Below are 23,472 nucleotides of genomic sequence, written 5' to 3'. Positions count from 1 at the left end.
CAGCTTTAAATAAGAAAGCCTTCCCCCTCCTCAACAAAAAAAAAAAAAAAAAAAAAAAAGGAAATTACGAAAAATTTTTTAATAAAATTTGACAAAATTTGTTAGGTATAATTGACGAAGTCCGTCGTATCTTCGTAGCTTGATAAAGGTTTTTGCGAAGTAGCTTTAGATTTAATTCGATGGATTTGCAGCAATCGTTCCAGCCAATTGGACGCAAAAGCGTTAGTGGTCGTTTTCTCCCTCTGTTCAGTTACAATAGCAATCTAAACAGCAAACATCATGAAAATCATATCGTGTAAAAAAAGTTATCTGATTTGAGGATAACTATTTAAACTTTATTTATTCTTATAACTGTGACGTATTTTCTCTATCGAACTCATTATTATTTACTCTCGCCATCTTAGACACCGAGCCATCTTAGAACACCTTTTAAATACACAATAAATACTGTTAATGATATCTTCTTGATCTTTATTACGATAATTTTTCGTTTTCAATTTTATCAATAAAAAACAGTTGGAGGAAGGTCAAATATTTTAAATAACTATATTTGAAACAGCAATTAAGAAATTTTATATTTATTAAAACTACAAATAAGAAATTAAATCAACAAGAAATTGATGAAATATAATTCAACAAGAAATTGATGAACCATAAAACCACCAACTTGGTTGGTGAATCGTTTGCATGAAAGTTTTATCTGTAATTGTGTATTTTTGCATTAGAGAACGCAGATGGCCTCTACTGCAAAAAAAAAAAAAACTTAAAAATTTAAAAAAAACTTATTAAAACAATAACTTTATAGTTATTCACGAAATCACAAATAGGATGAGATTAAAAACGGGGAAAGATGGGAGAGAAAGATGGGAGATTACAAATTTTCCTCTCAAGTAACATTCTTATTAAGAGATCATTTCGTAATGCTAAGTAAAAGTAAAGAACGCAGATGCAATCATTTTGCCTTACGTCACAACCTATACTATTACCATTCAAAATATTTCATTATTAAATAGTTTTTGGGTCCATCTGGGGATTTTTTAAAAAAATAGTTTAAGCATTTTTTTTATATACATACAATCACAAACACAAACATATATATAAAAACATAAACAACAAAACCAAAACATAAGCAACAAAATAAAAAATTATATTTTAACTTCAATTATTGCATATGGAATCAAATTGTTTTTATTATATATAAAGAAAAGATTTGTAAATAATGACTACTTGAAAATGAATAAACATGTTGTTTTGTATGTATTTGTATTTTTATGTAAAAAGTGGTCTACCAAAACACGAACAACCTTGTAAATTGCTCTATTCTATTTGCTAGAAAACAAATATTCATTTTTCTGGTCTGTGTTTTATTATCAGCAATGATATTGACTTTAGATGACGATTTTGCTATGTTATGGTGTAAGAACTCTGTAATATTAGGATTTCCCCTCTTAAAATCGATTTTTTTGAATATAAGTCTTTTTGTAATGGCAAGAAACAAGTATAATTTAGCTTTTCGAGAACGCATTATCAAAGAATATAAAAAAGGAGTCAAACAAAAAGAAATCGCTACCAAGTACTAAATTAACAAGTCAATTATATGTCGATTAATCAACCGATTAATAAAGGTAGTTCTTTAGAAACAGAACATAAAGGCACGTAATCACTGAGAGAAAAATATTCGTCAGAAAAAAATACTTTGAACAATACTAATAATACCATTCAAAAACTGAACTTCTCAATGTCCCAAAAACTGAACTTCTCAATGTCCCAAAAAATAGTTCGCAGATAGAAATACAGGGTGCGGCAGCGATTCACGAACTTTTTAGAACATTTTTCAGAATTAATTTTTAAAGCACTAAAAAATTATATTCATGGAATATTAATAAAAGAAAAGTTGAAGATAAATGCTTTTCCCACCTTAACATTCAACTTGGTCTCCTTTTTTTTGGTCAGTGCCTCAAGCCTAGGACGAAAGGACTGGCAGGTAATCATTGTATAGTCCCTTGATATTAAGTTCCAATCACGGGTAATTGATGACTTTAGTGACTTGACACTTGAGTGGGCTTTTTTGCAAGCCTTATTGCGTACGCAGCGATTCGCGAACTTATTTATAAACTAGCTCGCGAATCGCTGCAGCACCCTTTAGTATTAAGGACTTCTGAGATTCAAAATAGCGAAAAAGCCTTTGATTTCTTCAAAGAATCAAAAAGCTGGAAAAAAAAGTTGTAAACACACTGGATTAATAACGATTAGAAAAGAGTATTGTCGATGAACCAAAATAAAATTTGAAAGGTACGTAGACCTAAAAGTAAACATTTGGATACGAAATACACAATAGGAACAATCAATTATGGCGCTGGTAAAGGTGCAATGATTTTGGGTTGTTTTTCTGGTTTTAGTGGAGTCTATCGATTGAATAAATGGCATCGTGGATTGATGATATTTATTCAATACCTTTACTAATATTTAGGGGTGAACCTCGGAATTTTCAAAAATCTTCGATACATCATACAATAGAAAACAAAGATTCCATAACAATTGACCATTTTATTATGATGTTTAATGTTTATATAACAGAATATCTAACGGTAAATGTTTAATTTAGAAGATTAGCACGTCTGACAACTTTCCTTTGTTATATTAACTTATTCTTTTTCATATTTCGCCATAAAAATCTTTTTATTACAACTTAGAAGTTATCGTCGGTGCACTGAGATAGTTCTAAGAAGGAATTGCATTTGTTTCTCCCTATTAGTTAACTTTGTTAAATTCTTAAATGAAGGCCACACACCTCGCTTAGCCCTGTCATTAATTACTCTCAACCCTTTGACGCTCCTCTGAAATGTACCATAGATGAATCCTAAGGTTTTTGCTTTTTGCTCTAGAAAATGGCTTATCTCATGAGTTCTATTATGAGTCTGAAGTCATTTAGAGGTGTTTCAACTATAACTGAGGCATTAATCCAGACCTTGAGAAAGATTAGAAGAGCAAAAGTTGCCAGGTCACGAATTCTCCTCTTGTGTGATGCCATAGTAAACTGGTAATATGCTAGTTGCTGTAGCATCTACTACGATAGCATCTTTATTCAAGTGCTTGCAGTTTTCTTTCAGCAAAAGCTTGGTGGAGATTTATTATTATTGGGATGTTACCTTCATATAATGGAATTAGTAGTTGGTGCTGCAATTGTCAAAGCACAGCGATACAATTCTGAATACGGTACTACTCAGCGCAAACTGGAAATCCATACATGTTCCATATTGTTGCGATTGTCTGAATACATTGTCAACTGGCATCTCTTTTTCTCAACCTTGTGAGGAAAGTGTCTAATTGCATGACGGCTACTTAGCTCTTTTAAATTTTTTTGTTCATCCAAGTAAATAAATGTTCTACTTTCGGCGTGTTTCCCTAATATCATTTAAAAGTAATTACTTTTAAAAAGTAATTACTCTGTGTAAGAAAGGTGAATTAAGAAACTATAATCAATTATCAATATGCAAGCATCAATACTGAAGTATTTCGTATTACAACATATAGCACCATTTTAAATCTTTGACTTATGACGGCCACCTCTAAATATTACCCGATTTGTAAGGAAATTTTTGCAGAGTTATTTTTTCATGAATTTAAGAGACACCGTAATGTATATATTACAATGGAAATAATTAGGAACAATTTATAACATTTTATGACCCTATTGTTATTATAACTTCAGTTCAACTAAAACCTCAGTAATAAACAGACCGTGATTAAATTAGAACAAAATAACATCTAGACAAAATAATGTTAACACAATTACATGTTTCAGCCGAGTATACAGTATACAATATTTAGCCTATATGTATTGTAATATGATTAATTGCAAAACAAAAACAGCAGTTTGTAGGTTTTATCGCCTCTCAATTATTCAAATATTGTAATGATAAAAAAAAAATGAATAACTATACTTTTTCAATTAACACTAAATTATCGTAAATCTTCGAATAGCGTCCAGGCGCTTTTTCGATTTTTAATTCTAAAGAAACTCTTAAAACCGAACGTGACGGCATTTTTTTTCGCATTTCTCTTTTCATTTCAATCTAAAATTACATAAACTACCAATAGTTAAGTTGTAGACTCGATGAAGCATATACTTTGACATAATTTTCATCTAAATGATGGGCACTTCTTTGAGGGCGGACACTTATTTGAGGAGTTACCGTATGCTTAAATACTACATGATATAAATTGTGCTTTAATACTACACTATAAAGTTCATTTTTTGCCTACTTACTCAGAGTTATTTCGTAAAATCTACCTGAATATCGATCTGGCCCAACACATCTTCTTCAGACTTACTAGCTTAACAAAACACTTGCTGTGGTCGAAAACTATTAAGTTATAAATCGAGAGACAAGTTTTAATGACAGGATAAAAAACTACTTACATTTGTATGTATAGCAAGTTGTCTAACTAGAACAGGTAGATTCTGGTCTGAAATTACATAAGGTTGGTTGCGCATCGCACCACCGTTACAATTATCTTTTACACGAATCGTTACAACATTGGTGTTGTTCTCTAATGGTCGGATTAATACTTCTGCAAGACTCATTTGGCCCTGCAAATAAAATTGTTTTACTAAAGAAATTTCTAGCATGTGTAAACGATTTTTTGACTCAATAAACAAGATATTTACTTAGAAATAAACATAAATATATATTCTATGGGGAAATATGTATTAGCTTCCAAATTATGAGGATAATTTAAAAAAAAAGTTATTTGCAATATTATAACGAGACAAAAAAATTTGTTAACTATTGTACATTTACCTCAATAGTTCCGAACGCCTGAATGTTACATACCTTGATAGTTCCAAATGCGCAACCGAACTTAGACTCGTCATAAATGATTGTCACAAAATTATTCCCAATGTGAAGTTTTTTCGAAGAACATTGCGAATCTCTCTCTTTGTTTGGCATTAGTGTTGCAACATGGAAGATCACTTAAAAAATTAAATAACTGCTGATGTTTTTTTAACTCAAAGCACTTTCAGCTAATGCACTAACGATAAATTTTTTACAGAAAACCCCTAGAAAGATATAATATCTGATGTAAACTGACACAAATTTTAAATGACTAAAAAGAAGTTACTATTCAAAATCTTACCTTGAGTTGTGTCATCTTTCCAAGTATATGCGAACTTACCATCAGCACCTGAGCAATCCATACCTCCAGTAAAAACGCCGTTGCCCAAACATTCGCTTAATTGGACTAACTCGCCTAGCCCAGAAATAAAATCAGTATACCTAGTTGAGCCAAACTCGTTAGAAAGTATTTCAACCTCAGATTTTTCTTGACCACGATCAACAAAAATTACCCCGAACTTGTGCGTATTAAAGGTTGGAATTTTATCCAATATTTTCACAGCTCTTTCGATGACCTGAAGCGATTTTTTTTCAATTCACTAGTTTTTATGTAAGCACTACATTTATATTTTCAAGACATTTTTTTTTACAAAATAAATTGCTAGCTTCAAAATATTCATGTGACAATCAACCTGACATTAAAATTTAAGCAGGTTTTTATAGATTTTTAAGAATATAAAAATTAAAAAGAAAGAAAACGGTCCATATGAAAAATTTCAAAATTTAAAATTTTTTTTACATCAACCAATTATTTAAAACTCACTTCGCTATGATCAAGCAAGAGTGGCATTTTATCAGAACAACAACTAATAAGCGGGTAAAATAATTGTAGAAATATAAAATAAGGACTGATCCCATTATTAACACCCCTTTCTTCAATTAAAGCACCGTTTGCATCATCATGCATCACTGGTTCGACAGCCGAAAATGCACGAAGTCTTGAATGGAAAGATTGGGTGTCTTCTACAGTAGCGCTCGCAGCCTGTTCAACCTTTTTTGGACTGGAAAATGATTTGGATAAAGGAGCTTTGGCAAATCGCTCTGTCAACTCTTGCAAATTATCTAAATGTAAATTATTTATACATTACCAACTATCAATCGATTGAAATTTAACGTATACATTTCAAATTTTTATGAATATAAATATTTTAAATATCACTCAACAAAAGAACATCAAGAAGTAAATATCATCTTAAACACTCAAACTATTTCAAAAAATGATCTATAACAGAGAAATAACACATATGTACAACACAACAAAATACAACAAATGTATAAAGCAAACATATAACAAACTACAACACAAAGAAACACCAAAGTTGTGTAGCAATCTCTACACAATGTTAAAAAAACGCACCTTCTTGGTTTAAACTCCACCCCACATCATCAGTAACAGGTGACTGGAAAAAATAGCCAATTAACATTAGTCACTTTTGGAAAACGTTTATGCAACATATTCAAAAGTAGAATTTTAAAAATTTTTTGTTTTATTTATAAAATGGAAAAAAGTTCTTTTTTTTTTTTTTTTCAATCAAAAAACATTTATTTTACAAGAAATCGGCAGATTTACAAAAGTTATAGTTTAATAAAAGAATGTTGTAATACAACTAAATATTCATAAATGTAATCGTGTAACAACAAATTTGATTTTTATAAACTTAACTTTGATTTAATTAACATTGGCTAAATTAAATCTCATTGATCACAAACGTTGTGCCACTGCTGAGTGCCAGATATCAATTATCTTAAATTATGATAGCTTGTTTTTTCTTTTTTTACGGTGGCCTGTTTTTTCATTTTTTATAGATGGTTACCTCACCCTCCGATTTGATACAGTTTATAAATAAAACATTCTCTTTTAAGATTTACTCATAATGATTACCTTTTGAAACTTTGGCTATTCTCAATACATGGTGCTTTACAGATAAAAAGCCAAATTAAATATATTTTTTTAAAACCATTATCCACTGGCACAAATTAATCAAAAGGGCTGCAAGATTTTACCTTGTTTGTTGTTCAAATTTACTTGAAGACTAGGTACCAAGTTCACTTAAAATATGGCCTCCAAGATACAAATTAAATGATGACTGCAGCACAAAAAAATAAAAAATAAAAAAAAGAAGACAAGACATCTGAAACAAATCAATAAAACTCATCCTTGGGTTTTTTGTACTAGAAAGGATAACAGAATTCTTCTATTTACTTTGAAATTCCAATGACATTCATTGAAACAGATCAAGCTCATTGGGAAAACAACAGTAAGGCATTCTAACAACTGAAAGTGGTGAAAGATCCAAACAAGAGGTTAACCAAAATTTTAACAAAAAAAAAAGAAAAATCTTGTTATGTGTTGTCAAGGAACACACCCACAAATCTCAAGATTCACAGAAGAGCACATTGTTTAAATAAACAGCATTTCATGGTTATCATATTTTATTATTGCAATCAATTATACACAAAAGAAATTCTTGATAAAACTGTGGTAGCTTAAGCAGCTCTTGCATATTAAACTTGATTTAAAATGATAGAAAACCTGAGGCTCTCTAAAAAAAATTTATTGAAATTCTGTTTTAGTGTGTAAAATGCAAAAGTATTTGAACTTTTTGCTGCTTTTTTCCAGAACTACTATATGCATTCATGCTTACAGTATAGCTAGACGACTTTAATTTAAAAAAAATTTATTATAAAATTATTTAAAAAATAAAGGTAATTATCTGCTCATTATAAAATAAAATATTTATAAACTAAATCTTTAAATTTAAATAAATCTTAGCTAGACAGTTAGTTACTACCAGTAATTATCAAAAACTACAAGGGAAATAATTACCCCTTTCGATTTCACCATTTCAATTGAACCTGTGCTATACCTTCTACTATGAGATGATCTCCGTCTAGCAGAGTTTTGATAACCTATTTATTACATTACATATATTACATATTACATTAAATTTATAGACCATAAGTCAAATATAATTTGAAATCATTAAAACAAAAGAATAAGTATTATTTAAAAAGACTTTCAACATACCAAGTTTTTCATTTAAAGTGTGACCTTCAAGACTTGAAGCCAATAAAGAAAGGTCAGATAGAGTACTTGCAGGTAAATTAATGTGATTCTCAATTCTCATTATCCAGGATACATTTCCAGTTGGCCTTCTAATATAAATCTCAGCCCATCCCTCAGAAATACATTTGCATTCACCTAAAATGTTATTTCTTGTGCTAGCATCATTAGGATGCAGATTTTTTTCATGATACACCTTTAAATTAGTATCTTGTATTTTACCAAAGCAAGGAGAAGCAGTTGTTTCTTTGTCTTTCACTTGAAGATTGCTCAAGTTGTTTTTTATGTATTTAAATTTATCACTTACAAACTGTAAAACATGATCATCGCCATTTTCCTTTTCCTCATTGCTCTCCATAGTAAACTGTTTAATCTGATTGCAATAATCATCATCATTATTTTCAATTTGCTCATGATTGTCATTATTTTGATTTTCTTCATCTTCGTCATCTTCATCTTCATCTTCACCATTAATAACATTGTCATCATCATCTTTCTCAGAGATTTCACTCACACAAACTTTAGAGACTTGTCGACTGAACAGCAGCTGTTCAGAGGGTGAAAAAACATCTTGATATTCAACTAAATCTTGCGCAACTTTAACTACCAATGGAGTTACTTCAATTTCAGCACCCTCTTCTTCACATGAACTTTCTTTTTCACCAAAAACATCTTGACAAGAAGATGCTTTTACCACTGATATAGGCTCTGAGGTAATTTGATTAAAGGAATTAAAAACATTAGTAAATGTAGGACCAGCAGAAGGTGATTGCATATTTGGAAAAATCTCACTATTCATAGAAGCATTAATTTTATTTATTTTTCTTGTCATTTCAAGCTTCTTAAGATTAGGTTTGTTTGATGTGCAGTAATGACATTTTTCTTGACTTCCGCAGCTAGTCGTGATAGTGATAAGCATGTTTGATAAAAGCCAGGTTTGAGAATCACCTTTATCAAGTAGATACTTAATTACAGGAGAACGCTGTGGTTGACATAAATGATGAGAGAAAGAATATCGAGCCATCATGTCCAAGCACACCTCAGTCATATGCTTATGCAATTCACTTTTTTTTTTCTCATCTTTCTTATCAGAATTAGTTATAGAATTTGATTTTAGTGCTTTAGTAATAAGTGTCACAAAACCTTTTCTAAAAGCCAGTCTACACCTTGTAAACCAATCAGCAATAACTTGATGCGCAAGAGTAACAATATATTCAGAGTATTTAAATGAATCAGTATATGGAAGAGCCATAGCAAAGATGCTCATATACTGTTCTTCAACAAAATTTGCATAGAGACAAGATATCTCCTTCAGTGCTAAAGTAAAACTTCTTTATTGATTGTATTAAGTAAATAATTGATGTAAATATAAATGATTTGTAACAACTATTTAAAAGATTTCTAATAAATTTATAAATTATGGTATTTGACAGTCAATAAGCAAAATAAGAACTAAATTTAAATATTGAAAAGGTAGTCAAATACTTAAAAAAATCAAGAATTACTTGAAAGAAACTGAAGAACAGGTACTGCCATTGTTACTGTAGCTGAAATTTGTGACAGTTTTACAAGAATTGATGGCAATATTCGCTCCATTACAGGCTGCATCTCCAATGTACATATTGTTAAACAAGAAACACATGTTTTTGCACAATAAGTATTTAAACCAAATTCTAAACATTTTAGTAATTCACACTGACGCTCTTTTGAAAGATAGTTATGATAGGTTGCAATAACAGCAAGAATAGGAAAAATTAAATTTCGAAGTTCTGAAATACCAAATGTAGCTGGGCAATTTTGAACTTTATTTAAATACATTTTATCATTTACCAAATTTGACAATGCAGCACAAAGTTTGTTTATATTGCATTGGCAGTAGATAAATAAACTTTTGTTTTTCAACTGGTGTGGTAAATTTTTAAGAACTAATTCTAAGACACTCCAGTCTAATTCATTTTTTAAGCATTTAAGAATAGCATCAAAAGCAATTTGGTAATCACAACAGATTGACCATATTTCTCCACAACCTGCAGAATCTTCATTTAGTGATTTGAATATAGCATGTGCAGAGAACCTTGTATTATCTCCATCAGCAACACCAATGAAATGATTGTGATTTGCTCTCATATTCAGTATAGACGCAAATACTTTGCAGCGAATACTACCTCCAATCAGAGGAGGCAAATTATTTAAGTAATGAAGAGTTACATGGTTTACCAAAAGTGTGAAAATGTTTACAACAAACATACTTTGTGGAGAAAACAACTTGTCCTAAAACAAGCATTTTACATTATGTAAAATAATTTCTCTTACTTACATAAAGTTAAACTCTTTATGTTTTGAGCTGTCCTAAAAATAACTTAAATAACTATTAAGCATGGGAATTTCGGCCTTCGAAATCGACGAAATTAAACGAAATTCATGTTTCAATTTCGTATCGAAATTTATATTGAATTTCGAAAGACGAAATTTTTAAACATTACAAATTCACGAATTTCGAAATTAAAACTTATGTTTAATTTCGTGTCAATTTCGTTACTTTCAATGACCCGAAATTATACGAAATTTTTTCGCGAAATTAAACAACCCAAAAAATCGAAATTTCGTTCTCAATTTCGATCCGAAATTGAAACACGAATTTCGTTTAATTTCGTCGATTTCGAAGGCCGAAATTCCCATGCTTAATAACTATAAAATAAATGGTTGTTCACATCCAAAAAATTAGGATTCTTATTAGTTATTTCACAATAATTTTTTTTTAAAAAACAACTTTCTTAGTTTGTTAAACAGTATTTAAAGTCAAACCTTGTAAGTTTTTATCAGAGCATCAATAATAGTTTCAATATCTTGCATATTGTCTTTGCGGTTGCTCAATGTAGAAAGAAAACTATCAATTACTTGCAGCAAATCAGAGTATTGTACAGAGCTACATACTTGTAAAAGATTGGCAAGTAATTGTGATATGACGAGACGTACTTCCTGATCCTTTTCTACAGGTAATAAGTAATTTTTTAAAAACAGCTCTAACAGCTCATCCTGAAATACAAAAAACAAAAATATATCTAAAAAATCATCCAAAGACAAATAAAACACAAAATCTAAAAATCACTAAAAAACAAAAATCACTAAAAAACTACTCACTTCATATTTGTGCTTGTAATGTGAAAATACAAATGCAATCATATTCACAACTCTAATTCGAACAGATATCCTTTTATCATTCCTTAAATAGTTTTCCAACACATTATGAAAGATGTCAAGCCAATCATCTCGGCTAGGAGTAATCTGCTCTTGATAGTATGATAATAGTATATTAATGGAAGACTCCTATGTAAAGGAAATTTGAAATAGGCTACAAAGATATAGACTTACATCTTTATAGTCTATTTCAAAGAGTTTTAAAGTAAAATTTAATAAATTAAAAGAACTTGTATTTTTTTATGACTTTCCTACTTTTTATTGGTACTTTGCACTTGTTACTGCTACTATATATCATAATTCGGAGCAACTTCATCAAGCAGTACAACTTCGTCAGCTGCTGTGGAATTAAAATATTTTTTGAATTCAGTGTTTCAAAGTTCAACAGTCAAGTAAACTGATAGCTTCAATCACAAGTTGATTGAATGACAGTAATAGATTATTCTGTGCATGTAATAGATCATTTTAGTTATTTATAAACGGCATAAGCGTTGCTGTAAAATTGTCTTTTCCAGTTTATATCAAAATATCTAAAAAAAAATGCCTAAGAAAAATAGGAAAGTAATCGGAGGAAGGAATTACCAGCATTATGAACTAAGTAAGGTTGAGAATGCTCCTCAAGGTATTGGTAATGGAATGTCAGTTGCATCTGCCAGCAAGAAACATTAAGTGCTGCGTACAACTCTTCAATACAAGTTGCATGGTCGACATAATAAAACAGTTGGACATCCTACTGCTCTGAATGCTACTGAAGAGAAAATTATTGTCAAGACGTTGGTTGAATTGATGAAGTGGTCCTATTAGTAGACAAAGCTTACTATCTGGCTGATAATTCAAGTTTATTTGAATAAAGGAGGTTGCACTGTAATTGAATTTGCCGACAACATGCCTGGTGATGATTTTATGAACAGTTTTATGTTACGTAATAATCTCACACAATGTTTAGCTACAAACATCAGCCGTTCCAGAGCAGCAGTTTCTCCTGAAATGGTTACAGAATTTTTTGAAAACGCCAGGGAGAAGCTAGAAAACATGCCACCAGAGAAGATTTTTAATTTTGACAAAACCAATTTGACCGACAATCCTGGTGCTAAGAAAGTTGTAGTTTTAAGAGGGACAAAGCGAGTCGAACGTGTTATGGAACATTCAAAAGTAGCAATATCTCTTATATTTTGTATTTCTGCTTCTGGTGACATCCTTCCTCTCTTTGTGGTCTATAAAGCAGAAAACCTCTATGGAAATTGGTGAAATGGTGGATCAGCAGGTTCCAGATGTGATGTAACAAATACTGGGTGGTTTGATTCTTGTACCTTTGAATTGTGGTTTCATCATATTTTCTTTCCCAATGTAGAAAACATTCCTGGAAAAAAAGTTGTAATTGCAGATAATCTTGCCTCTCATTTTACATCTACTGTTGTATCACAGTGCAGAGAAAACAACATTTATTTTACCACTTATTTTTACTTTTATTATTTATTCCCCCAAATTCAACTCACCTGATGCAGCTATTAGACATTGCCTTTTTCAAACCGCTTAAAAGTTACTGGCAAAGCGTTTTAGAAACATGGAGAAAAGAAAGTCGTGTTAGGGGAACAATTCCAAACCAACATTTTCCTATTCTGCTCACAAAGCTTTACTCAAAATTGTATGCAACCAGGAAGGTGATCTCAAAATGGGGATTCAGAAAAACTGGTCTGATCCATTTGATCCAGACCAGGTTCTACAAGTTATTCCAGGAGGTTCTTCTCAACAAGATGCTGAAAATATCGGTTAAACCTTGATGCTACAATCATCAACATGTTAAAGGAACACAGAGGTCAAACAGAGCAAAATAAACAATCCAGAGGGAAGAAAATTAATCCTGGCAGTGCAATTTTGTCTGAAATACAACAACCTGGTCCATCTAGACACCTGGTATATGACAAAAATAAGTGTAGAATTTGTAAATGTGAATATAACGGTTATCATGGTCCAAATTGGATAAAATGTGTTTCATGCCACCAGTGGATATGCAGAGTTTGTAACAGTTCTTCTAAGGAGCCGTAGTACATTTGTGATAGGTGTTTAGAGGACTAAGTTTGAATACTGTTTTCTGGATTGTAATTGTAATATGTTATTGTAAATGTTGTTGTATGTTCACTGATTATAATTAGAAATGTTTTAAATCCAAAGTCTTTTATTTAATACATATAAAACTGTTTGTCAAACTTAAAATTGTAATATGTTATTGTAAATGTTGTTGTATGTTCATTGATTATAATTAGAAATGTTTTAAATCCAAAGCCTTTTATTTAATACATATAAAACTGTTTGTCAAACTTAAAGTTTTGTAAATTAATATCACTTTTTATGATCGCAACAGAATCAATGTAAATTAAGGAGATTTCCTTACCTTTCATCATTTTTGATATTTCTACAGTGTCATAAATGCTGAATTATAATTTAAAACATGCCGAAGTTGCATAAGAGCTGTCCAACTTCATAATAAATTAATATTTCAGAACATGATGAAGTTGCCCCTAAGGCAACTTCGTCACTCTTCATAATGATATTTCAGCTACTTTATTATTCAAATGGGAAGTTAAAAAATAAATGGATCGTTAAGAGGCATGCTGCATTGTAACAAAACTAACAGGGTCATTTTCATTTTCCATTCTGAAATCATTACAAAGAAAAAAATAAGTTCCAAAACTGACGAAGTTGCCCGGAATTACTGTATAAAAATGAAAACTTTTGTCTCAGGAAAAAAAAAGTAATATAAAAGAAATAAAAAAATCTGATCTTACAGGTCGGTCCTTTGAACATGCTTCAATAATGCTAAAAAACCTACTGACAGAACCACGCAATTTATTTTCACTATACAGGTTCTCAATGGCTGTTAATATAGATTGAACTATACCAAACAATGATTCAAACTCAGTTGCATTTAAATTCTGAAATTTATAGTTTTCAGAAATTAGCAAACACCTTAAAAATTATATAGCTTAACTAACTTATATATATTTATTAGCAAATAAAAAAAGAAAGCATAGCAAACATACTTCTAAGAGCTTCAGCAAAATCTCAACAATATCCAAAATAATATCCCAAGTAATCAAGTCTTGTTCTGCACCAAACTTTTTTACCAACCTAAGCAAAGAAAGACCAACCTCATGTGCAACCACAAAACTTGCACACTGCAAAGAAATCTTGAATGCAGGAAGCACATGAAGAGGTAGATACCGTAATGATGTTACACGTTTTGATCCCCAAATACACATACCAACAAAAAATACAGCACCACGAAGCAATGTCAGATCGGAGACATTGTTGCTAAAGGAGAAAAAATAGCCCTATATACTCTTTTAAAATTAAGAAAAAATTCTCATTTGTCAGATGTATTTACTAAAATAAATCTTTTTAAAAAACATTAATGTTCTTTAAAAATTCATTTTGTAAGGATATTTTACTTACTTCTAGAAACATAAATTTTGTGTCAGCATTTACTGTTATTATAAATATTTGACTTAAAATATAAACAGATGCATTCATTTTTAGTCAAAGCAAGGAAAAATTAATTTAATTTTAAAAGATAAAAATTAACATAACATTATTCACAGCCATTATTTCAAGTTCTATTAAAACATTTCAAAAAAAAAAAATAGTAATGGCCATACTTATCCTCAAGAATGCAGCACATCTTATACAAAGCTGTATGACCAAGTGTTGTTCCAATCAAACTTCTCATGAGCTAAAGTAAAAATTTTAAAGCCACTTTCATAATTTTATTTCATAAAAATTGCTTTAATAAATATTATTTAAAGTAGCTTCCAACTTGGTTGGTTAAACTTTTTAATATTTCGTTTTACCTTCCAACTTGGTTGACTAAACTTTTTTATGTTAACTGTGCGACAAAGTATAACAATCAAAGGAAAAAGTCCTTCAGAAGGCAACCCACCATACTTTACTGTGGCATCTAATAATGACAAGCAACCCTAAAAATACAAAAGTAGAAGTATCAATATTTCATTAAAAAAATATTTTTCCTTAACTAAGTTTTTTTTCATCAGACAATAATTTAATGAATATATTTAGATTTAAAGAAACTGGAAAATTATTTAAAATCCTTGTGTAACTTAGCCAAAGTAAAAAGTAAATATATTTCAAAAATCTATATATAAAATTATGTTTAATAATAAAGTATTTACTTCTTACAAAACTTGAGAATTTTTTTATTTATTTGCTTTTTATAAAATTAATATGGATTTTATAAATTATTTAAAGTTTTATCATTGTCAAAACATAAGTAAATTAAAAATACTATTTTTTCAACTTCGTTTGTTAAATACAGTTTTGTTCTTAAAAAAAAAAAAGTCTTTAAACAGAGTTAAATTGTTGTTAAAAAGTTGTTGCATGTAAGGAAAAGATTTGTACTTAATACAACTACCTAAAAATGAATAAAACTTGTGATTTTGTATGTGTTTGTATTTTTATGTAAAAAAATTGTCTTTCAAAATATCCACAACTTTGTAAACTACTTTATTTAAATTGCACCAAAAAAAAACAATTAAGTGTTCGTTTTTGCAGTCTGTTATCAGGAGTAATCTGGACTTTAGATCTTGAATTTGCACTGTTGAAAAGGTGCAATGGTTAGAGGTTATTTTTCTAGTTTTAGTAGAGCTCTATCAAATAAATGAATTGATTGTTTATTGTGAAATTCTTGAGGAATAAATGATTCTTCATGCTGATAAAAATATACCTCTTCTATGGACATATCAAAAAAACATTGACCTGAAATACACATTTAAACTTGTTAAACAATCATTTGAAATTGAATTCAAACTGAAGCAATGAAGTGGCCACCTCAGTCACCTGATCTCAATCTAATTTAAAATTTATGACATCAAGTTAAACTGGCTCGAAAATAAAAAGGACTTATAAAGCTCTTAAAAAAGATGATCTATGATCCTAAAAAGTAAAAAAATATGCCATTGATTATCAATTTTAGTATTTTTTTTTTGGAGTTCAACAGTTTTTTTCATAAAAAAAAAAATGGATGAAGTTTTTTGGTTAGAGAATTCACATGAAAATTAAATTTATAAAATTTTATATAATCATGAAATTTCATATAATCATGAAATGATGCTCATGAAAAAAATTAAAAATGATTAATAAAAAAAATACTACTTTGTATAATTCATAAAAAAGCTTAAGTTTTGGAGGACAGTGTAGAACTTTAATTTTAAAAAAAAACTACCTCAACTTCTGATTCAGTGTTAGCCATGTGACAAAATGCACAAGTATTTCTAAAACAAGAGGATAAATGTCTGAAAGATAAAATTCTAAAAACAGATTTTACTTTTAACAATCAAGAAGTCTCAATGAATGACAGCTAAATAAAAATACAATAATACTTATTTTGGTCACTTCAAATAAGCAAAATTTTATTTACAAAAGTAATACAAGTGTTTTTTGAGTTATACTTTAAATAAAACTTTTCTGAAATAAAAATGTTTAATATAATCAGGCAATAAAAAGCATAGCCATGCTAAGATTTAAACTTATTTTAAATGAGAACATACTTGTAGTTGACAACTTACCTTACAAGAGAACATATTATTTCTTTGTCAAGAAAGCTGGAGTTGAAACGAACAATATTAACCAATAACTGAAGAAAATCATCTGCACTAGAAGAATATTAAAAATTACATAACAAAAAGAATATCAAAATCATGAAAGATTAAAATCATAAAAAAGAAAGTAGGATAATTTTTTCTTTTTTATGATTTTGCCTGAACATTCAGTGATAAAATTTTGCTGAACACAAAATCTTTGGAATTTCAAACTCATTTTGAACAGTTTGAATTTCAAATTTATTTTGAAATTTGTTGAAGAAGTGAAAGCAAAAATTAACATGTTTGTATGAACAAAGTTTCATGATTTTGACATTGTAAATAATCTAAGAGTTTGTTGAAGAAAAAAAAAACTCCAATTTTGGCTGAACATTTATTAACTGTAAAATAGCCAAACATTTGATGAATTCTTATACAGCATCAAAGAATTGGATATTTTCAATAAAAGTTTAAATGTAAGCCAAGGCAATCTAAGTTCTCTACTGTCTTACTTTATATGAAAAATGTGAAAGCATTTTACAAATGTGCGAACTACCATTGTATCAGGTTGTTTACATGTAAAAAATATTACAAATATATAAGAAAAATTAAATAACTGGGTTAAAAAGGGTCAAAAAATTAAAATCAGATTCAACAAACCTTTTACAAAATTATTAACAAACATCTTTATTTATACAATATATTTTACTCACTTTTTTGATTTTAATGCCTCTGACATAAATTGAACAAGAAAAGGTCCTAAAATATATAAAAAAAAATTTCACAATAAAACAAGTCTAGATGGATTTTTTGAAACTGCTTTAGAAAAAAAAATGCTCATAAACATAATAAAAAAAAGCTTCTCTGTTGATTGATTTTTTTATAAGTTAAGTGAAATATTGTACATAAATAAAGCATAGTTGAGGCCTAACTTGAAGATTGGTCTTGTCATAATAAAAACTGCCAGAAACTGCCTCACATTCACAAAAAAGAACATTTAATATTTGTAATCAAGATTGGTATCGGAATAATGAATGCTAATAAAAAGAGAACAGTAAACAAACAACAATAATTTTACCCAAAAATGTGTCACTTCAAGTAATTTATGGTAATCTTTTTTCTTTTTTTTTTTTTCAGATTATAAACATTTCTATACAAATTGGATAGAATCATTTTTCAATTGATCATCATCTTAGATAATTGTCATTAATGTTGTTAAAACAAAAAAAATTATTTTCATTAATAAAATTCCAATTCTTTTTAAAATGTTTGAATAGCAGAAAATCTGGTTGAGTCGATGAACCCAAACAATTTTTTAAACACTTTAGCATTTTTTTCATGCATATATCTACATACAAATGCAAAAACATACCTGATTGGAAATCTCTTTTAATAGGCTGCGATATATTCAAAGATTTATTGTACTCTAATGATGTTATTTTTAACATAAATTTTGACAAATAAAAAATGTATTTTATTCTTTTCAACATAACAGCTTGAACAAAATATTTCTGCTATGTTTCTGGATGTTATATTGAACTCGCTCAAGTGAAACTAGCGATTTCAAAGGTATACAACAAGTATTATCAAGAGGTACCAGGAAAACTATACCATTTGCAGGCCCCAGGCTGGTGCAGAACTGCTTGAATCAAAATTTAAAGAATATTGCAACCAAGTGTGAGAGTTTACAAAAATACAGTGTACTCTTATAAGAAGACTATGATAATCTTAACATTAACCAAAAAAATATGTGGTTTAAATGTATTTTATAAACAGACTGGTATGATATTCTTTTTCCTTGCAAAAGATTTTTACACAAGTTTGAGATAGACAAAGTTACGATACCAAAAGTTTTTTCGAAACTTGTTTTTTTGTCAAAGTTATTTGTAATTAAACTTTTTTTAAATTTAATTAAGAATCTAAAGTGTAACAATTGTTCAAACTATTTTTGTATTCACACAACACAAGTATATACTACCTATTTGCTCATAATATGAAATGTCTTTTCCATTATCAGTAAGCCATTTAAGCAGTGTCACTCTGAATACAAAGAGAAATATTTGTAAATATATAGGAATTTCATGGTGTTTTAATACATTCTCTAACTAGTAAAAATCTCAATATTTTTTTGCAATTATCTGTGAATATTTAAAAAAAAAAGCTAAGTTATTTGAAGATATATTACTATAGTATATTTAAAAAACATTATTTCTCCTGTACATTTTAAAAAAATGTTTTTTGGAGTATAACTCAAATGAACTGGTATAGTTTGTATACATTTTGTTTAATATTTATATCAATGTACAACACAGTTGTCCTTACATCTGTACAAATATAATCTCAATTAGATTAATGTTATTATCAATATCAAAAATAGAACACAAACCTAAAGTACAAATCTTCATTAACGTCATGATTTTCTATCAAGCGAAAGATGTGACCACGAAGAAGGCCCAGCTGTTTATACTTTTATAAACAAGAAAACAGAAACTTATTTTTAAGATGGAAAAAAAAACTGAATATTAGAAATACATACATACATACATACATACATACATACATACATACATACATACATACATACATACATACATACATACATACATACATACATACATACATACATACATACATATGGAAAGAGTTAAATTTAGCATCATAAATCTAGAAAGAAAAGAAAAAGTAACAATTACACAGCAAATGCCACCCTAACATACCCCTTAATATTAGAAAAAAATGTTGGAAGTCATCAATTATATCTGTGATACATCAATGATACTGTTAATCATCATGTCATCAATGATACTAACAAAAGTTACTTAAGTAAATATTTCTTTCAATAATTATTTATTTTGAACTGCACATCCTTCCTTTTTTTTTAAATTTTAAAATATTGGTTATGTTATTCATTCTCCTTTATAAAACTTGTCAAAACTTCTGTACTTTTAAATCATGTTTTTAGTTGTTATTATTATTATTTTTTCAAAACCTAGATAAATGGAGACGGCATTGTGATACAGAAAACTTTAATCAAGCTGTGTGCCATCGTTCATTTCTTAGAAGAAGCCTCTAAACACTCTAATTTTGTTGTTGTATATGTGGTATTTTGATTTTACACAGGATCAAATCACTCAAGATTTTTGTCTCTTTAGAAAAAATATTACAACCCTTGTGCAACTTTATGAGAGAAATTTGCGAGCAACATTTAGAAATAAATCCACAAAAACTTGGAGTCTTAGTTGAGAATGGTAATCCAATAGATGGCCAGATTGACAAGTCAAAATAGTTATACTGGAAATATTATCGTAAACATTGGCAACAAGGTCTGTAGGTTTTGGGATCATAAAGCAATGCTTGGGATGCTGATGTTTTGTAGAGGTGCCTGACAGACATCAAGAAATATTTAATAAGATATTGTAAACAACGGTTACAGTAGATAATGATACAAGTAATAAACTAGAAAAAAAACTAAGCAAACTTTATTTATATTTCTCTAGCTTATCACTTTAACTACTTTGATTTGAATAGCATAATAAATTCTTCCATACTTTCAATCAAATTTTACTGAACTTCACTTTACATTTCTTCCCAACACTCAGAAATAGCTACTTTTAGGAAATCTACACTATTATATTGTTTACTATTTGCATAAATTTGTCTCACAATGATACCTCAAACATTTTCCACAGGACTCAAATCTTTGAGATGACCACTGCATAAAATCAATTTTTTTAGCTTCAAGCCATGCTACTATCTTGTTACTAACATTGATTCTAGGTTTATCTTGTTGGAAAACAAACTTTTAATGCTGGTATTTATTTTCAAATAGAATCAGTTTTGACCCTAACAACTAAAACGAACTAAATCCACCTTTTAGTTTAGTTAGAGCTTTTCCAATAGGTATTTTCACTATATCTCACTAAGTAAATTTGACCTAAATTGCTGAAAACTTTATTAAAACTGACATGCATCTGTTGAACTGAGACTGATGGGATTTTTTGTAAAATTAAAAGAATTATATTACCACTTTAATGGTTCTTTACTTTTCTTTTATGAAACTCATTAAACATGTTTTAGTGGATATTTTATTTATTTTTAAAAAAATAACAAAAATTCAAAATTATTGTTCATCTATAGAATTGAGAAAAAGTGCATGTATATCAGACTAGCCAGTAGTAGACCCAGAAGAGAGGATCTACTACTGGCTAGTCTGATATACATGCACTGTGTTGCTGTGTTGCTCCTCATTGTATCAAAAGACATTGTATTCATTCTAGATGATCCCAATTATGTATTAACATTTCATTTGTATCAGTATCACTGCTTGATTCCACAAATATATTCAAAGTTTCATTAATCTCAAAAAACTAAAGTTGTTGAAAATCTGACACTTTTTTATGACCTCTAAATAATTTTTTGACCTCTAAATACTTTTCTATTGTCTTCATATTTGAAATGTAGTATTTCTATATTACTTAACCTTGTCATATCATTTTAAATGAAATAATAAGGTTAGACAGTAATATTTGATATTTTTGCATTTCACCAGTCAAATATGTTGTAATATATGATAATGTACATCCTACTATATATAATGTATAATATATATATATAATAACATATCATATGTTGTAATATAGAATAATATACATATCACTAAACTTTCATTTTATTTGTTTTAAATAACTGCAAATTAAGAAATCTTTGGTACCTGACCCATAACCAGAGAGATCATAAACTGTAATGCAGCCTGGCGACCTTCAGTAGCAACAGAAGGATGAAAAAGATCTTCGATTTTCTTCCATATTGCTTCTATGGCATGCTAAAAGTTTTAACATTCTAAATTAAGCTATGCCTTCCTCTAATCTGCTCTAATAAAGTATTTTAATAATATTTTTTGAAATTAGACTAACAAAATATTGAAAATACCTATAAGAATTTTACAAATCTATAATAGTTATAACGGCAAACTAAAATGTAACCATTACATAAATACATGATGAAAATTAGGATATATATAATAAAAAAATTATTTAACACTTTGGTTCAGGTTAACAAACATAAAATTTTATGCAACCAATTTTAGTTTCTTTTTTTTTTTTTTTTAGATTTCCATTTTAAAAATGTGTTAAAAACAGATAATTTGTTCACTGTATATGCCTAGTGGAGATTTTTAGCAAAAAAAGAAGTCTTTGAAGTGATGGAACATAGTGTGCATCTTCAGAGGGACATTTTCATTTTGGTATTGTTAAAAATTATCTTTTGAATTAGTAAATTTTTTCCACTTATTCATCATCCAGTTTAGTGCTAAAACATACTTTGAATAACTGAATTAAACTTTCTCAGTGGGTCAATGATTTTAAATAATTGGACAGTTGAATTGTTTTTTACAACTTACTGAAGGGTATCAATTCTTTCAAATTGTCTCCATGATAAAGACTTTACTGAATGTTGAGCCCAGCAGACCAACACTAAACAAAGTCCATATATTAAATTTAGCAAGATTACTGCCAGCAAAGTTTTGGAGAGAAGTCATGATTGAGTCCAATGTTCTTAACTTACCAAAGTTTGCAATCAAAGTTTTGCAACTTTAAACTCAATATCACACCATATGAAGAATTGCTCTGGAAGAACAATGGTTTATCTCAAATGTAGGAATGGAAGCAATGTTTACAAAAAGCTGTTGGATGAAAATTTCTGAGTTAAATTACACTATGAAGTACTACACATAGTTACATTTTAGAAGACTTACATAGTTACATTTTAGAAGACTTACATTTTAGTTACATTTTTTAGTTACATTTTAGAAGATTTACATAGTTACATTTTAGAAGACTTACATAGTTACATTAACATACACTTAATCTGTGATGAGAGAGCAATTAAATTAATGGAAGAATTATACAAAAAATGCAAATAACAAAATTTTTACAAAACAAATACAAAAGACTAAAGCGAAAGTTCTAATTTCATTGTATATTTGAGATCTTTTTTAAATTTATTACAAAACCTTTTTTTCTTTATTCTTTCTCACTCAATTCTTTGTCAATTGTTCATTGTTTAAACAAAGAAAAAATTGTTAAATTAATAGCTTTTTTATCACCAATATTTTATCTTCAAACTTACAAATGTAGATTTAAAAGATTTATGACAGAAATACCATATGCTGTTAGTATCACAGAAAGCTGCTATGATGTCAAAATATTACCTCCTCAATCTCTTTTGTAGAAACTATTTCACCTAGCTCCTTCAATGCACGAGATCTGTATTGAACAGGATACTCTTTACTTAGATCCTAAAAATGAAGCATCTTTAAGCAATACTTTTTTAACCATAGACTTTTTATTTGAAAACAAAATTAAAAAAAGATTTCAAATTTGAAAATATTCTCCAAGTAAAAATGTTCTCATACTTCCAATATATCATTGGAGAAAATGAACTCCTTTGCATTTTTATCATCACTTGCACTAGCACTGTTAGGAGATTTCCTACCAAACAAAGTCCTGAAACGCCCTTTCATAATTCAGCTATACTTTAACAATTTAAATTTTTAAACAAGTTTGTGCATTACTACTTGAACCCATTAGCATGAAAAGAATGAGTAAGTTAGCTTAACAACAAGCTAATTACAACAAATACCAACAAATAAAATATAATATCCTCAATGTTTTCTAAAGCTAAACATTATCAGTTTTTTAACTTAATTAGGTTTTTGAAA

The 23,472-nt window shown here is 28.8% G+C and overlaps 1 protein-coding gene across 3 annotated transcripts; it reads right to left on the bottom strand.

The window, feature by feature from the left end:
* Nucleotides 1-64: 64 nt before the first annotated feature.
* Nucleotides 65-23,453, bottom strand: LOC145197410 (tuberin-like). 3 transcript variants are annotated; one of them, XM_090080182.1, is made up of 23 exons: nucleotides 23,167-23,453; nucleotides 22,963-23,049; nucleotides 21,466-21,576; nucleotides 19,141-19,220; nucleotides 18,733-18,794; nucleotides 17,468-17,513; nucleotides 16,743-16,829; nucleotides 16,400-16,448; nucleotides 15,012-15,137; nucleotides 14,820-14,893; nucleotides 14,205-14,475; nucleotides 13,950-14,096; nucleotides 11,107-11,292; nucleotides 10,771-11,001; nucleotides 9,471-10,236; nucleotides 7,930-9,282; nucleotides 7,729-7,811; nucleotides 6,259-6,301; nucleotides 5,665-5,963; nucleotides 5,143-5,416; nucleotides 4,839-4,978; nucleotides 4,424-4,594; nucleotides 65-263 (listed from the first exon to the last, which is right to left on the bottom strand). In XM_090080182.1, exons 1-23 carry the CDS (start codon nucleotides 23,272-23,274, stop codon nucleotides 102-104), a joined length of 4,956 nt encoding a protein of 1,651 aa, XP_089936308.1. In that variant the 5' UTR covers nucleotides 23,275-23,453; the 3' UTR covers nucleotides 65-101. The 3 variants fall into 3 exon arrangements, with proteins under 3 accessions (XP_089936308.1, XP_089936309.1, XP_089936310.1); XM_090080183.1 differs by lacking the exons at nucleotides 13,950-14,096; nucleotides 14,205-14,475; nucleotides 14,820-14,893; ... (7 more) ...; nucleotides 22,963-23,049; nucleotides 23,167-23,453 and adding exons at nucleotides 11,419-12,523; nucleotides 12,660-12,920; nucleotides 13,556-13,943; XM_090080184.1 differs by lacking the exons at nucleotides 13,950-14,096; nucleotides 14,205-14,475; nucleotides 14,820-14,893; ... (7 more) ...; nucleotides 22,963-23,049; nucleotides 23,167-23,453 and adding exons at nucleotides 11,419-11,503; nucleotides 11,746-12,332.
* Nucleotides 23,454-23,472: the final 19 nt, after the last annotated feature.

The sequence above is a fragment of the Hydra viridissima genome, unplaced genomic scaffold, assembly GCF_058129835.1.
Source record: "Hydra viridissima isolate aposymbiotic clone 2 unplaced genomic scaffold, HvirCarnegie_v1 scaffold_2, whole genome shotgun sequence".
Taxonomy (NCBI): domain Eukaryota; kingdom Metazoa; phylum Cnidaria; class Hydrozoa; order Anthoathecata; family Hydridae; genus Hydra; species Hydra viridissima.
The sequence above is the reverse complement of the archived record's forward strand: the minus strand, read 5'-3'. Positions and strand labels throughout refer to the sequence as shown.

Excerpts from the sequence above, each read along its gene's own strand:
- LOC145197410 (XM_090080182.1), bottom strand. The coding sequence starts at position 23,274 with ATGAAAGGGCGTTTCAGGACTTTGTTTGGTAGGAAATCTCCTAACAGT. Across the intron at positions 23,050-23,166 it reads TCTCCAATGATATATTGGAA|GATCTAAGTAAAGAGTATCC; the intron begins GTATGAGAACAT and ends CTTCATTTTTAG. Across the intron at positions 14,476-14,819 it reads TGCTGCATTCTTGAGGATAA|CAACAATGTCTCCGATCTGA; the intron begins GTATGGCCATTA and ends TTTCTCCTTTAG.